This window comes from Cyanistes caeruleus, chromosome 9 (assembly GCF_971803275.1).
Source record: "Cyanistes caeruleus chromosome 9, bCyaCae1.hap1.1, whole genome shotgun sequence".
Lineage (NCBI taxonomy): Eukaryota > Metazoa > Chordata > Aves > Passeriformes > Paridae > Cyanistes > Cyanistes caeruleus.
In genome coordinates this window covers 28538151-28554949 of record NC_141709.1, presented here as the reverse complement: position 1 = coordinate 28554949, position 16799 = coordinate 28538151, and the positions used below count along the sequence as shown (strand labels likewise).

Genomic DNA, 16799 nt, shown 5'->3' with positions numbered 1-16799 from the left:
TAAATGACACTTGAGTTTCTCAGGAATTCCTCACTTGACCTTCTGCATTTTATCATTGGAGAGATCAGCAGCAATGTTTCTAGTTTAAATTATTCTAGAGAAGTGTAAATGGTTATGGAAAAAAGTAGTTGCAAAAACAGATTAAAAGTTTCTGAAAAAAAAAAAAAAGTAAGAGAGGAAAAAGAAACATCTAGGTTCTTTCATGGGGCCAAATACATAGACTGGAAAGTTGCTTAAGTCTTTTGGTATTGCCATTCATGGGCAGTAAGGAGCCTCCTCCTTTTCTTTTATCCCACAAGTTGGTGTAGAAGGAAACACTATTTCTAAACCATCTGTAGTGGCTAAGTTCAGTTGACTACCTGCTGTTCTATTGTCTGCTTTTCTATTTAATTCTCTGTTTCTTTTATTTTACAATGACAAAAAATTGCAGTGTAGTTTCTTTTGAAAAACTGTGTTTGAGGGGTTTTTTATGACTAACGATCAACAGCCATGTAATTGCTTTGTTGTGTTTTACTAAAGAAATCTATTAAGTAGCACAACTTTGATACACTAGTAATAAGAGTTTGCAGGTTACACAGACACCTGTGGTGACCAAAGCGACAGAAGCTGCTTGTTAGAAAGAGCCTGTACAGCTGTGTCCTATTAACTCCTTATGACACTTCTTAAAACACAAAATAAAGGGCTTGTTTAAGGCTTTATAGCTGCTCCCAATGAACTTAGGCCCTGATTGTGCTGGACGATAGGGTTTTTAAGCCTTCAGTTTTTGCTTTCTGTTAAAAACAGCAAAGAAACTGTCATATTAACAGTGAGGTCAAAAAATAGTAAGGGGTAAACAAGGCATGCTGGCACAAATTAGAATAATTTCTCAGTTGTGGTTAGTGCCACATCCTGCTCCTTAGATTGTGATTTCTAGAGGGGGAACGATGCTTCCTTCTCCCTTTGGGAAGTGCCAGTGCACTGTGGGAATTCCCATAAATAAATACTCAGTCCCCCTGTTCAATCACTACCCTTCACGTAGTGACACTGGTCTTGGAGCCCCTTCTGTATCCCTATGAACACAGTTAAATGTAGCTTTTTATTTGAATGGTGAGAAGACAACAACAACAACAGGAGGAACTGGGTTTTGCCTGCTGGTGTAGCCCAAGAGCAGCTCATTTATACTCTTAAAATTGCACTATAAAGATGCTGGAAAAGCCAGTGTGGTACAGCAGAGGAATTAGGCCCACTTGATTTACAGCAGTCAGCAGGGACACCTCAATGTCAGTCATGAAAGATGTGGTTTCAGTGCTGTGCAGTGGCATGAATAAATTCAAACAGGTATAAAGACTTTCCTTGTATAAGCCAAAAAAATATTCTGAATGTTCTGATCCATGGATGTCATTGTGTTCCAAAATTAGTCCTAATAATTGTTTTCAATTTTCTCATTAATGAAATGAGGGTCAGTCCTGAACACTATAGAACAAAACCAGCTCCAAAATCTCATTTTCCCCAACTTTTAATGTGTTTCTCAGCTGACATTGATGCAGAAATGTGCTTTAAAACACTGCATTACTGTACAGTAGCACATTTCTTTTGGAATCTCTCAATCTTCAATATCCATTCCAACAGACTGAGGAGAGCCCCTTAGGTAGGAGTAAAATGCTGTGTGAGCACTGAGTACCTGCCAGCAGTAGTGCCAAAGCATAAGCATTACAACTTTGAGAGTCAGATACTAAAATCTTCCTTCTGCAGCCACCCAGGACTGTTACTTTGTCAAAATGAAGGCAAAGTCTAGTTAATACAATTGTGGGGTAATTTTGTTTTGGCTTCCATGGGTTTTAATTGCTTCTGACATCAGGTTTGCAGTGAAGGAAGCAGTTACTTTGAGTAAGTTCTGTGATTGTGAATTTTTTCATTAATCATAATAAAATTATAATAAAGGGAAAATAAAATAAGTAGCCTTCATTTAGGAAAATAGTGCTTTTATGGTACTGTTAAGGAACATACATGAAATCTTTATCTCCATAGTTTAGACTTCAGTGTAGAGAACAACTCTTTGAGATATTCTTGTGATCTGTTCCCATCAGAGGAGGAAAAAGACCACAAAGCTACACACATATCTCTAACTTTTGATACATTCCACTCAATTTGAGGTTAATCATGAGCTTAAAAATCATCATTTCCTTTCAATTGCTGGCAGTGAGGATTGCTACCATGCCCCTTCAGAAAGCAGAAATTTGGGGGGAGATGGCAGGGGGGTGCTGGCAGTTTGACTGCAGTGCTGCTGGCAGTTCTGGCCCTGCCATTTGGCCCAAGCACACACCTGCATCAGGCCATCACATGGGCTGAGCAATTCCTCTGGTTTCCAGAGGGATTCCAGGTTCGATGAGCAGGAGAGCCAGACATGAACAGCTCTAATTCTGGCACTTTTTGACTTCAAGGAGTTGATTTAATACCATTGTTCTAATACGTGTGTGAAAGTTGTATATGTTTATGCAAACACATGCCTAGCTGGTTTTGTTAATTCGTTAACGTGCACTAATAAATTTGTATCCAGGAAAGATGTATAGTGATTTATATGCACACACACCTTATATTTGTACACACAGCATTTACAAACACAGATAATGCATAGTATCAAGACATTCCAGCACACAGAGTTTGCCAAGCAAAGCCAAAACCATGAGACAGCGACTCTCAAATCTGTAGCAGCTTTTTAGCTTTTGATATCATTGCCCTTGGGCAACACCGTATTTCAAGGTGTTTGCAATTTTGCTCTGATGACAGGTACTTGTTAGTTTAAATGTTCAAATGATAGTTTTTCACTTTGCTTAAGCTTAGGAAAGAGTTAATTCGCTAAAGTGCTCTCAGCAGCAGGTTGTCTTCACCTGCAATTTCCGTCATCAAGTGATTAGCCATATTCACAGTTGCTGACCCTTAATTCTAACCTACTGAATGATGCATGCCTGGATGAAGACCAGTTGACCATATTACTCCAGCTCCCCAATCCCATTTGATCCTTCAGCAAATATATTGCAGGTGTGGGGTCTGTGAGAGCGGGAGGAGGTGGGTTAATTTCTCACTGCCTCTTCAGGAGTGACCACAGATTCTGTGTATGTTGCTTACAAAACTGTTGGACGTGTTCTTTACGCACTAAATCCTTAACAGGTTTCACAGAACAGTGTGAAAACCCTTTCTATTGTATTCTGCAATTTTTTATTTAATTTACTTTAATAGCAATACAGTGCCAGTCAATAAAAACAGGTCAGAAGTCTAATTAATGTTTTAAAAATAAAGGTTCTCAAACACCAGGCGAGTTTGTCATTTTCTGTATGGTTTGTTTTGAGGAGGAAGAGGAAAGAAGGTGAGGAGGGAACCCTTCTGTTCCATGATTACATCCCACCCGCTCATTTTCTCCTTTTCTCCTTTGCTTTTGATTTTAGTGGCGGTCTTAACAGAATGTCAAGATCAATTTGCAGCATGGTTTAACTCAAGGTTTGCATTCTGCCAGCAGCAATTGTCCTAAGGAACAATGCCGTGTGTTCTTGTAACTTCAGAAGCTTTTAGAAGGCTCATGGCAAGGGCAGCATCTAATGACTTTATTAGTGTAGGGTTTCAAAATGGACTCGGTAATTGTTCGCATCTCTTTGTCATTTAGTCATAATTACTGCATAGTATTGTTCAGGGTTGGACTTGTGAATAGTTTCCTAATAGCACTAAAAAGGAAGAAAAAAAAGGAAAAGGATAAAAGGTGATTGTCTCTTTAGATGGAGAACAAAACAGCCTGTATATAGATGATGGTTAAACTGTTTATTATACACCCACCAGAAAAGGTAAACTATCCCTACTTAAATATTTATGTGCTTCAAGGTAATTTCATGTTAGTAATCTAAAAATGCCCAAATTTGGAAAACTAAAAATCAGCAGAGAATGCATTTTGATCTGGTCGTGATTAGGAAGATATGGGTGTCTATAATATCCAACTATAAATAGAAAGCAGCCTCTCTGATATTATCAAGGTTTTCAGTGCATCAGTTTCTATGCCTTTAGCAATGTTTTAAGGTGATCTGAGAAAAGTAGCTATTATATCCAAGGAATTAATTAAATTGATAGATTTTTAAGCATATGTTTTAAGACCCCGCTCTAAAACAAAATCTCAAAGAATGTTCTATCCCACTGTACTGAAATGACAATCTAGTTGATTAAGTTTGTTGAACAGAAAAGGTGAAAAAATAAAACTTTTTGTGTCCTGTGAAAAAAAGAGGTGAAGGCAGAAGAAAAGGTGGTCAAGACATTTGTTGGACTGTTTTCAGGAAGGATCTGGTTGTTTTCTCTTATTGCTTGCTTCTTCTGCTGCATTTATGCAATCTTTCCTCTAGTTTGAATACTTTCATTGACCTTACAGAATTAAATTTTACTTTTCAGGATGGTTCTTTGAGTTATGAAGATTAATCTGAATTCTCTGAATTCTGATGTGCTTGTAGCTTCTCCCACTTTACCAACATCTGTAAAGTAACTAAACACACTGTCTGTCCTTACCTTGGCTGTCATTAAATCTGTTTATTTAATCTGCATATTAAATCTGCCTGTGGCAAGCCTTGGATATTCCTTGGGAAATCATACAGTGCATTGTAGGTGATGGTGAAAGTGCATCTTGTGTGTTCCATTCTTTGTGCAGTGCTCTGGCAGGGGCTCAAGGTATTTTATTTCTGCTTCCACCAATGACTTTGCCTGGTGTCCAGAGGTGGACTAATGGCTTTCTAGAGGGCTGTGGTTTAGACTGAATGGGGTTGTGAAGTATTTAAACTGGTGGAACCTTTCAGGATGGGAGTCAGATCTTCCATGTTTTAGGAAGACATAGATAACCCACTCATATAGGCTTTACTTCTACATAAAGAAGTGGATAAAATCATGCTTTTTAGCATCTGAATCGGATTTTTAGCATGTGGATCCTGAAGATGATACTCAAATAATTTGATTTAGGCTGCTGCATACATCTTTCAAACATGCTTTGTGTCTGCTGCTCCTTGTGTTTGAGTTACAACCCTACCAATGTGGGTAAGGCAGTAACTCTGTATTATGGAGACCAGGTTTATTTTAATATATCAATTCAGGACCTCAGCTTTTACTCTTTTAAAACTGTAAATACCCAATACAGAAATGTTATTTTTACGTTAACATTTTAATAAGTCTTATGTTGACTTTGCACATTATTTAATTATTATTAAAAATAATCAGAAATCTTGCATATATAATATTCATAATTGTTTTCTTCATGCTCAGCAAAGAAGTTACTTTTTCTCCAAACCCATTTCTGAAATTTTAAGGGCTGTTTAAGGCTGGCTTTGGGAATTATCTAGTCATAAATAAATCACATTTTTTTTGGCCCAAAGTCATCCAGTTTGTGTTCTGAAAGGTCTTTTAGAAGAGATTGTCAGATTTTTCTGCTGCTGCTGCTTTCTGAGGAGGACTTTAGGCTAAGAAGATACAGCAAAAAACATCTCTGGTGCAGCCTTTCTGTTCTGTTAAAAAGTCCTTTCCAAAAAACATAGTGAGCACCATGAGCCAAAGGGCCCCATTTTAGCTGGAAACTTTTCCAAAGTTGTCCCTTCAGTGCATAAAAATATAAAATAGCTACAGGAATTTATATGAGAAAGACAGTAACAAATAACCAGATCTTTGTTACTTCTGTTTATACAGAAAGTAAAGAGAATTTAAAATCCTATGAAGATCTAAACTGCTATGAATTTTTTAATATTTATTTTTAATGCATTTTTCCATACATTTGAGAGCTGAGTTTTTATACAGTTTTTTATATATGAGCTGTTATTATTTATGAGTCTTTATGGAAGAGAGTTTGACCTTAAGTGCACTAGACATTTGCTAATACAATTGTTAAATAGCATTAAGGTGCTAGGGAGTGGGTAAGAAAAACAAAAGGCAATGAGAGCTTGCAATTTTATTTTTTTTTGAACACAAAAAACTTTCAAAATGTTGCACCAAGTGTCCCTCTGCACATTCCAGGAACACAGTACTGTGTGCAAGATGCAACCTGCTCTGAATTGGTTACCTTCTGCAGACTACTTAGTTAACATAAACCAGCTAGAGTTAACATTTGAGGTTTAGCTGCTCTTCCTGCCACTGCGTTGACTGAGATTTACATTTTATTCATGATGCCTTGAGAAGGTAGATTAATTTGGTGGTGTATGCAGAGCTATTCATCCTATCAGGTTGTACCATCAGTTTGATTCCTGCAGGAAGTTGGGATCAGGAGGAGGACAGGCACTGAGTCGTTAGTATTTGGTTTCAGTGGTGACTGGTGGGTGGTGTCCATGTCTTTCAAGGCCATGCTGATGGCCACTTTTCTGCACAGAAAGGATACTGAATTCCTCTGCTCCTCTGGAGTCCTGCTGGATCAAGGCCAAGGGCAACAGGCAGAAGTGCTGCCTTGTGCTGTGTTTTTAAAAGGAGATGCAGAGAACTCTCATTGCTCAGAATCCTCAGTTCTTTGCCAAATCTTCCTTTAACTCCTCTACAGTTTTCCATTTCTTTGCAGAATATCTCTCTACTAGGCAGGAGTGGCTTTGAACGAGTTCACACTGGAAAATACAACACAACAGCTGGAAGCCAAGCTGTGCCTCTGCCTTGTCCCTTTCAGGAACTGGCACCAGAGATCTTCCTAACTTACCAAATTCTTTAAACTGAAATACTAAAGGAATATTTATGGTTTTCTAAAGTATTTACCGTCCTAGCTTTTTTCCAGATATCAAATAATATTGAGCTCTGAGATCCATTTGATGACTAGCACTTTGGCCAGAAGTTCTCCATTTTGTAATTAAAAATTAAAAGCTGCAGATTTTCACAGAAACAAATTATTGCTAGACCCCAGCATCTACAGAGTGCTACATAGCATGAGATCAGGGGCTATGATAGAACATAGACTTGAGGCTTAAGTTGTAGTATTTCCTTCGGGTTTGAGACTCGGTAATATTTAGAAGATTTTTCAGTAGATTCTTAAAGCTATTATTTTGCCATAATTGCATTCTAGGACCTTCTTTTAAAATAATATGAAATAAGTTACTCCATTAATAAAAATTACTTTAAAAAATAAATGCAATTGCCAAAAAGCTAGGCCAGGAGTGTATTTTAATGTAAAGGCTCACATGTTAGCTGGTAGGAAATGATAACATTCTTCTCTGGAAAACTCACGTGCTACAGAGATGATAACTCCTCACAAAGGTTGTCTCAAAGTGCATTGGAGGGATAATCACTGTGCAGGCTCCAGCAACTCCCCCAGTCAACATCTTCATGGCACCAGAATAAATTTTCCTTTGTGCTGCTTTTAACTAAAAAGTGAATTGTGTCTAAGCATTAATACCTGTTCAGTCTACATCAATAGCTTCTCAATTTTTTTAGCTTGTTTCTGTGTTTGTCAAGCCATGCTCAGTGTCCATGGTTATTCTGTAGCTGTAACTGCTGGTTTCATTGCTACTGACTCATGAAAGAAATGGTGCTGCCTGCAAGAATTGTTACTTTTCTTGATGAACTTATTTTTTTTAACTTCTGAGTTTATTTTTTTTAATGGATTTTTACTTCATAAAATGCTTTTTTGCCTTTCTCCTACTCCCTCCTTGAATATTTTTGTAATTTCAAAATAAAAGGACTAGAAGGGTGCTCTCTGCCCTCCCTTTCTGAGAAGCAGCATTCCTCTATTTCCACTGTTGGTTGGAGATCACAGTAATCCAATCCTGTGGAAAGCCCTTTTCCCTGGAGGGACATCTGTCTCTTTGATGGACTCCACAGGCACTTTTTTTGGCAGCTCTGGAGATGCCACTGAGAGATCTGGCACACTTCTGCTTAGATGAAAGTAAGAAAATCCCTTGTAAGTGATGTACAGAGTAAGATGCTCGTTATTGCACCAAATCTTTTTGGTCCTGCTCACTTCTAACAGTAAAGAATATTTTGGGCCTGAGTTATTGGTTGACTAAATACAAAATAGACTTTAAAAAAGATTTATCAAGCCAGCACCTTTGATTAGTATAACTAGTACTGTAGGAGTGTCTTTAGTTTTGTTCCTTCTAGCATTATTCTCTACAGCACTTCTTCACCTCCTGTTAAATATTTTGTTTTTCCATGAAACTTGAGTGCTTTTCTTCTGTGGTGTGTTGAAGGCTGTTAAACACTTTTAATGCACAAGTCTCAGGAATTCAGCTCAATTGTCCACTGTCTTTATTGCTTCCAGGAGTGAAACCTTGAACTCACATAAGTCATTTTGCTGTGGAAGATCATCACTGGCTTCTGTGAGGCCAACATTTCACTTACCTGTTCCCACCTTGAAAGGAAAACATCAAAACCCATTATTTACCTGAAGAGTTTATATGTCCAGACTTTACAGATGCTGTTTTATCCTTACCAGATGTGTCTATGTCGCTGTTGCTGATATAGCAGAATTTGTTCAGCTTTTTTGATGTCTTCTTTTTTGTGTGGTTGTTTTGAAAAATACAGAGAATCAAGGAGCAACACTTATGGCTTTGAAATACTTACTTGCCACCCTCACCCAAACTGCAGCCAAAGACAAATTATGTCTGAGAAGAGTTTTTTAGTACTTCAGGTGCCTTGAATAAGCCCAATGCTGTACTTATCAGGCTTATCCATTTTTAGCCACTTTATTGGATACAATAGATATATATTGATTAAAATGATCACAATTTTGAATATTTTCAGTATCTTTGAGAAGAAATTGCATGGAGCACTTGACATTTTAATGCAGCTTGTCTTTTCAAATAGATTTGGCTTCTAATGCATGTGACAACGGGACTTTGCTCTTCAGTTAGAGCATACATTTCAGAGTAGTTGTTACCTAAAATATTATCATAAGGCATAAGAAAACACACGATTTAAGTTGCCTTTCATGAACATAATTAAGAATTAATAAGCCTGTACCAGTGGCTAGTCCTCAGAATTTCCACTGTTTTGCCTTTTGTGACCCGTGTTATTAAAAGTCCATTATTTTTACAGACTTTATTAAATTGGATCTTATTAAAGCATTCTATATTTGCATTTGGTCTTTCATAATTCATTATTATTATGACATTTACTTTTTACCATCAGATCTGAAAACATATCATAAGCTACCCTTTTCTCTTGAAAGAAATGCTAATTTCAAACAGTCCTTTAATGGAAGAGAAAAGCTTTATCAGTTTTTTCATTTATTCAAGATCGTGTTAAGAATACTAATGTTAGACTTCTGTATGCTAATATCTAAGAGCTTTTTTTGGTCAAAAGCTTAGAATTATTGTTTTTTAGACCACACTGCTAAGTATGTCACTGGCAGGGCACAAGTACAAAAGAAAATACAATTCTGAAGTCCCATGTTTTAATTCTGTGACTGATAAAACCAATTTCTTCATCTTTCATTACTAAATTATGCTTTTGTATGAAATTTGCTATTTTTATACTTCACCATGTTTATTAGATTTCTGCTCTACTTAGTTTCTCTTTAGAAGTTTTAAACAATTGATTCAGCATGATTATTTTGGGGGGTAGTTTTGAATTATAGTCTTCACAAAGTGTAATGGGAGATGGAATTCTCCATGAAATAAATCACTGTCTCAAGCAGTTGTTAATTGTTTTAATTTAGATAACCTGGGCCCTATCATGTTTGAAAATATTATAATAATTTAGTCATAAAAAGAGATAAAGAGCTCTAGAACTGAATGCAGAACATGTTAAACAGTAGGTAACCTGTAGTTAAACTGCTGAAATTTTTAAAATAATTATTTTTTTAAACTTCAAGAAATCCTCTACAATGTTAACTATTTTGTTTCCCCCCAAGGTTTCTGACGATGTGCACTAGACATTTTGGGAGTGTTGTAGCCCAAACAATTCGAACTCAGAAGACAGACCAGTTTCCACTTTTCCTTATTATTATGGGAAAACGATCATCTAATGAAGTGTTGAATGTAATACAAGGTACAGTTCTTTATATTACAGTTATTCCTTATGTGAGTATTGAAACTGTTGTAAGAGGTCCTTGCTAACTGTTTCTCTTTTAAGATGTCCAAAATATTAATTTTTTACACAAAACACCCTTTAAGTTGCCAGGGTATAATTATCTACTACTCATAAATGTATTAATTAGCATTGTGTTAGAGGTTGGAGTTGCCATGACTGTAGTAGAATTTCAGTTTACTTTTTTTGTTGTTTTTTTTTTTTAAGTGGAAGCTTAATTTCCTAAATAAGGAGCTACACTTAGTTTTCCAGATTTATATCCAGATACATTCTGATTTCTAAAGGATCTTGGCTTTTTGCATAGTGCCAGAATGCTTTTGGTTCTTTGTGTGTAGCTCCTTGTTAATACCTGGGCTCCTGTTGCTAATGTTTGGACCTGAGTTGTTTTTTCAGACCTGCTGCATTGAGACCCCCCACATCAGATCAGGATTTAAGTTCCTAATATAATCTCACATAAATGAAGCCTTCTGGCTTACATGAGCAGTTCTTTCTGGTGTAACCATTCCTCTGATTTCACTGACAGCAAGATGACTTAGATGTGGAGTGTTGCCCTCTGACTGCTGTTCTCAGTAACTCTTCAAATTAGAGCACATCAAAGAATGGCTGCCTCTCATTTCTTCTGCTTTCTCCACATGTTTGTTTTTATAACACTGTGTCCTCATTTTTTTATTGCTTATATCTAGCAACCTTCATTGTAATCTCATTTTTCTGAGGATATTCATCCTCAGGAAATGCTGCCTTTTGCAGACAAGCATTAGTGTTTCTTTCTGCATCTGGGATTATTAATTTTCTTGAGGAATCTGCCGTGTTCCTTCCTGAGGACAAAATAGTTAATTTTTACATGGATTTTGTCTTCTCAGTGCAAGGTACAGCACAACACTAATTCATGGTTTGAATGCCTGTAATTTATAAAACCTATTTCATAGGTTATTTCATAGAAAGTCTTATAAATTGCTTGGTTTTCTGACTGCAGTACAGTTCAGAACTTTTGCCATCCCAATGAAGTCAGTGGAGCTACTGACTTAAATAACTGCTTTAGCAACAATTCAAAGCCATAATACAATACAGCTTTATATTAAAAAAAAAAAAAATCCAGATTATTTAATTACATGCATTAAGTTTTAATGATTTGTCAGGTTTTCTGCAATCTTTTGCACTAAACTAAAACGATCACCTATTGTACCTTAGTTAAAGTTATCCTTTAACAAAAATCACACTGGCTGTTATTTTCCCAGGAATGGGGACACTGGTATCTTTTAACAATACTGCCTCAATGAATGGTAGTCTCTGAAGTCCTGCGTGTTGTAGCATGTGGGATAACATTTTCTGCTAAGGTAGCAAATGTTAGAAATGGGAACAATGAGGGCCTTTCAGGGCTGGGCAAGAAGGCATGTTGACAGAAGAGATACAACTATATAGAAACCTAAGACCCCAGTGGCATTTATTGAAATGCAGACTGTCTAAGTTTACTTTTGATTTTTATTTTTTTTTCCTGGGGTTGGAAACTATGGGGACAGTCTTGTTTTCTTTAGTGGTACTTGTTCTGCTGGGGTCCAACAGCTGTTTAGGCTGGCAGATGTTAAGACTTTATAGATTTTGATCATTTCTCGTGGTTTAAGACCTTTTAACTGCTACAACAAGTGGCTTTAATGGGTATTCTAGTCTTTACTAAGAATTATAAGTCTATACTATGAATGCATCTTAGTAGGAAATTAAAGTAATCTTTCAGTCTTTATGAAGACTGGAGGCATGCTGGAAGGAAAACACAGGGAGGTGTCTGTTTTCCTCTGTATGTGTTCTATTTCATGATACACACATGGATGACATGATTTTCCACCTCATTAGCATTGCAAGTTTTTTGACAAGTAAATAGACTGAAGAAAATACAGTATTTGAAATTTTATTACTCGTTATACTCAAATAAAATGTGCACACACATCCATTCAATCATTGTATTCTGCGTTTTTCCATTGTTTTAAACCAATCCACTTGGGTGCTGCTGCCAACATCCTACCTTTTTGTTGACTAAGCAGTTGCTTTGGTCTCCCTGGGAATTCTAAAACTGTAAAATCAATTTCACATTAGGGAATCCCAGATCTACTGCTTTCCTTTAACATCAGTGACTTAAAGACAAAGTAGAGTTGATTTATGCAAGCATAAAAGCAGTTGTTGCGATTTGCATCACCTGAAATTTTAACCTGTGATCAACCTTTGTAAAAATAATTTTGAGTTTTCAGTAAAAAGGTGAACTGAAAGCATTTTACTGAGATACTTGCATTTTCTACTCTTGTCTTTTTTTTTTTTTTTTTTAAGTCTGGCTATTTCTTATGGATTAATTCTAAAATGACTTCTTTTTTGTTTAATAACTTTAATGAAATGAAGTTCAGCTATCTTCCTTTGTTGCTAGGTAACACAACAGTGGATGAGCTAATGATGAGGCTGATGGCTGCGATGGAGATCTTCAGTGCTCAGCAGCAGGAAGACATAAAGGATGAGGTGAGCACTGAAAGTTGCTGCAGATACCTCCTGGCTTCCACTAATCACCAGGGATGTAAATTAACCAGATGTTTCTTTAGCCAGTGGAGTTGGGTATGATGTGTTTTCGTGTCTCTTCCATTGCCAGAAATGAAAAAGGTAAAGTCTCCTTTGTGTATTTGGGTCTCTCAGAACAACTCCTCCTTTTTGGTCTTTTCATTTTCAGGTTATTTCCTTTTTCTGGACATTAGTCACCAGTGACTGTTTACATTATAGTGATATTATAGAGCTTAATATGCTCATACAAGGAAAATTATCAGATTTTTTTGCCACTGTCCAGCTCCAAGTCATAGGTAGAAAACAAAAGTAGATTAATATATCTTAAATGTGTCTGTTTAAAAGAGGGCTGAAACCAACTTTAGCCAGTACACCAGTACTGAACCACCATTCATAATGATGCAGAATGCATAAATGAAGACAAGACTTCTCAAAACCAGTGTTTCAATTACACAGAAGCAGACACAGTGAGTTACACAGCTGAATGATCTTTATCTGCTACTCTATAAATTGAGTGACATTTTGAAGTAATGAAGTACTTAGGAATTTATAATAATAGGTGTGTTGCCATTCAAGATTATTCTTATTCTGTTGTATAGACATTGATTGACAATAATTCACTTAACACATTCTTCACATTTAAATCTTGTATCTCATTAGTATAAGATTTACTGACTATAATATGAAGGCACATTATCTGCACAATATCTGTCATTCACTTTTTCTTCTTTATTTATGCTACCTGTAATTCATTGGTAAAGAAATTGACTTAAATTTTGTTAATACTGAACACAAATTTAAATATGAGGATTACAACAAAAATCCAAGGCACAGTATAACTGAATTTTTTATTGCATTTTAACAGGAGTGTGTTGAGTATAGAAGTTTTTTCAATGCTTTAGTAAGAAGGTGAAATTTACATCACAGATGAGCTCCAAGAGAGGTTCAAAATTAAAAACTGTTAACAAGGTAGAAAACTGAGGGAAACAAAAGCATATTAAGTCAGAGAGACAAGAGCAAACAAGGGAAAGGAGAAGAAACTGGAAGTGATAGGATAGGAACAGAGGAACAGGACACCAGACTGGACACAGAACCAGGAACTGGCTCCTGTCCTGAGCTGCTCTTCATTCTTCACTGGATGGCCAAGAGCAGTGACAGTCACAGTCCAGTCCCCACATGGGATTGTTGTCTCCTGGCTTCTTTCCCCAAGTGCTCTACCAGTCTAGGGAGAATGGAAAATTGATTTTTATACATTTCTCCAAAATCTACCTTTGTCCAAGTCTTCTGTAGTCTTTGTTCTTCTGTCACTGAAAGCACTGGTGACATTTCTTCCCCAACAGGAGCTTTTTCTAACACACTCTGACATTCAGAAAACGGATGGAAAATTTCATAAACTTTGGGGGCAGCTTTCCAGACACTATGGGTTCTATACACAAATAGGATATTTACTTACACCTTGGCTCCACTCAGTGTTACAAGCACACTGCAAAGGTGATCTTAGACACTTTTGCCTTTGAAGCAGGAAGTTTTCAAAACAAAAAATAACCTTGCTTTATGAAATTACTATTCCAGAGAGGGAGTATTTGACAAGCAGTCTGTACTCAATAGAGGGCTTCAGCCTGGAAACAAAGTACTGCCTTTTTGTGGTTAGCTACGTAACATGTAGCTTTCTTGTAAGCCTTGTACTTGACAACTTCAAGTGTTCAAACATCAACACCTTTTCTTTTTTAAGATCTTACTGCAGTTGGTGCAATTTTTTCCCAAATATTACAATAGCAAACAGGATACAGAGTCCGGTTTCTGTTACTGTTTTCTTAATAGCAAGTCATAATAAGTCATCATAAAACCACAAGAAGATAAGCAGAAAATTCTTTTGTGCTTTAAAAAGAGAAGTCATCAGTGTAGTGTTGCTGTAAACAGAAGTGTGTGTGAGAGAAAGAACCAGAACTGGAAACATTTGTAAATGACAGCATGAAGTCAGTAATGAGTGAGTTTATGCAGCTGAAATTCTCATGCACATGAAAGCTTCCAGCAAAGCCATTGCATAATCCTGTTTGGCACAGCGTGTTTTGCAGTGCCCTCTGATGGTTATTTGGATTCAGGAGTACTGGTACCACTCCAGCTGCTCCTCCAGGTGTTCAGCTGATGTTGGCTGTAGCTACAGGCAGCTCCCTGTCACTGAGCATCTGCTGGGGGTGTAGGTGGGATGCTCAGAACAGCTTTACCAAATTACCTCACCTAAGTGAGCCACCTCATTAGCTGGTGGTAATAATAGTAAGTTTAGCTAAATTCTGTGCTTTTGTATCTAGGTATTGGTAAAATTTACCAGTTCAGCCTCATAACATTTTAATGGGGTAAATCTCTTGCATATTTTTTTAGTGTCAAGTGCTAAAGTACCGTACTAACTAGCAGTTGGATTTAATTTTTAGATTTGTGTGTTGTACTCCATTAAGCTTTTTCTTACATAATCTCCAAAGAAATACCTTAAAACCACTGGGATGCACATGTGTGTTCATAGTAACCCAACATGTCTATCCTGGTGTATAACTTCTGCACCTGTTTTCTCTCCCAGTTTTTCTTGAAGGGAGATCAACCTGCTGTCTCACTCTTTTTGCTTCTCCAGGGTTCTGAGTCAATCACAAGCTGTTGCTGTATTGACCAGATGATATTTTGGAAACCTCCTGCCTCTTTTGGACCATGCTGTTGATGTGCCATTGTACATACATAGTCTAGGTGTCCTGCTGTCTGTTTTTATAATTTCACTCCTAAAACTGCTGTAAGAACAAGCCACAAATAGCAAAATTGTATTAGCAGAACACTGATGTGCTCACACGGCTCTTCGGGTAAGAAGTGGCCACTGGATAATTCAGTTGTGGGTTCAGTGACCATCAGCAGTGAAGCCACTTGGCCAGGATACAGTCCTTCCCACCTTTCCCAGTGCAGTCAGGTCTGGGGGCTGAAGTCTGGCCTCATGCTGTGTATACAGAGTTATTCTGCAGCTGCACTAAGGATTTCATACATCTGATGGACATATTTTCTTTTTCTAACCATGTTTGCTTTCCTGCTCACCACTACAGCAGTTGATACCTCAACTACTGCTCAGGCAGTGGGGCTGGAGGGGTTCTCAGAGAGGGAATAAATGTCATTAAGGGGTTTCTCCTGTAAGCAAGAGAGGCTGTCTCAGAGCAGGGATAAGCAGCCACTCTTGATCAAGGTGTGCACTGAGATTTTTTGGGCGCTGACTTTGTAAAGAGTGTGTAGTATCAGTTCCTCTTAAGTGTCAGTGCCTGGTGCTGGCATTAGGAAAACAAATAATAGTTGTAAAATATTCTACGCCCTGGAATGACCATTTTTAAACAGCCTGTGAGTTTGCTTGTTTTAACTGGATAGTTAAATAATCATCTCAGTGTGGCGTGATGGGACCAAATAGATCCAAGTTAGTTCCTTTGTGAGATTAATATGAAGAGATCTGTGATTAAATCCTGGCATTACAGCACAACACACCTGTTCTGGGCCGATCCTCAACATTTTTTCTTCATTGCCTGAGGAGGAGGCTTCTCAAAGGATTACAGTAACACTTTTTGACAAGCTTATACAGGGCGGAGTTTCCGTGTAATGACAGGGCTCATTTGATGATGCCTCAGTAATGCATTTTTTATTTTTGCTGTCAACATTTATTACTGTAGAAGCATTGACTGTTACACAGCTGGTCCAACTTGTCCACATTTAAGTAACAGTAGGTCTCTGCTCATGTTTATTTTTGTTGTTATGCAATACTGTCACTCCTGCTCTCGGATTAGACTTCAAGGTGGAATTGTAATACCCACAGTTGCTTCAGAGACCTTCTTACTTTTTCAAATACCAATTAAAATCTTTGATTCACTTTAAACTGTGTCTGCCAGTGCACTGGTCTGTAGTGTGAGAGAGAGACACTTAAGAATTTCTAAACTGGTGAAACTGCAGTAAACTGACTGAAGCTGTAGAAAACTGTAGGCCTGCAGAGTCACCATCTTTCCTCTTTGTTCTTGGGTGACATCTCTTTCCTAGATACTTCTAGAGCTTGAAGAAAACATAGGTCCTTCCTTGCCAGTATCTAGATAGGGATTTAAAAAACACATGAAGGAAAAAACCCTTCCAAAACAGCAGCATAAATTCTTTTTCCTCTTTTCCCTGCCACAGTGCTTTGGGACTTTAGTGGCCAAGTGATACATTCATAACTGTGCTGTGAGAAGTCTGCTATCACCATGTCTTTTCCTCCTTTTCTGCCTCACTGCTGT

General features: G+C 37.3%; 1 protein-coding gene across 4 annotated transcripts in view; it reads left to right on the top strand.

Moving 5' to 3' along the window:
* The window catches only part of FAF1 (Fas associated factor 1), a 157738-nt gene that overhangs the window by 116492 nt on the left and 24447 nt on the right, over positions 1-16799 (top strand). For all 4 annotated transcript variants that reach the window (XM_086901513.1, XM_086901512.1, XM_086901511.1 and 1 more), the window contains exons 14-15: positions 9815-9951; positions 12398-12486. In XM_086901513.1, the coding sequence (XP_086757639.1) occupies positions 9815-9951; positions 12398-12486 (226 nt within the window). The remainder of the gene's footprint in view (positions 1-9814; positions 9952-12397; positions 12487-16799) is intronic.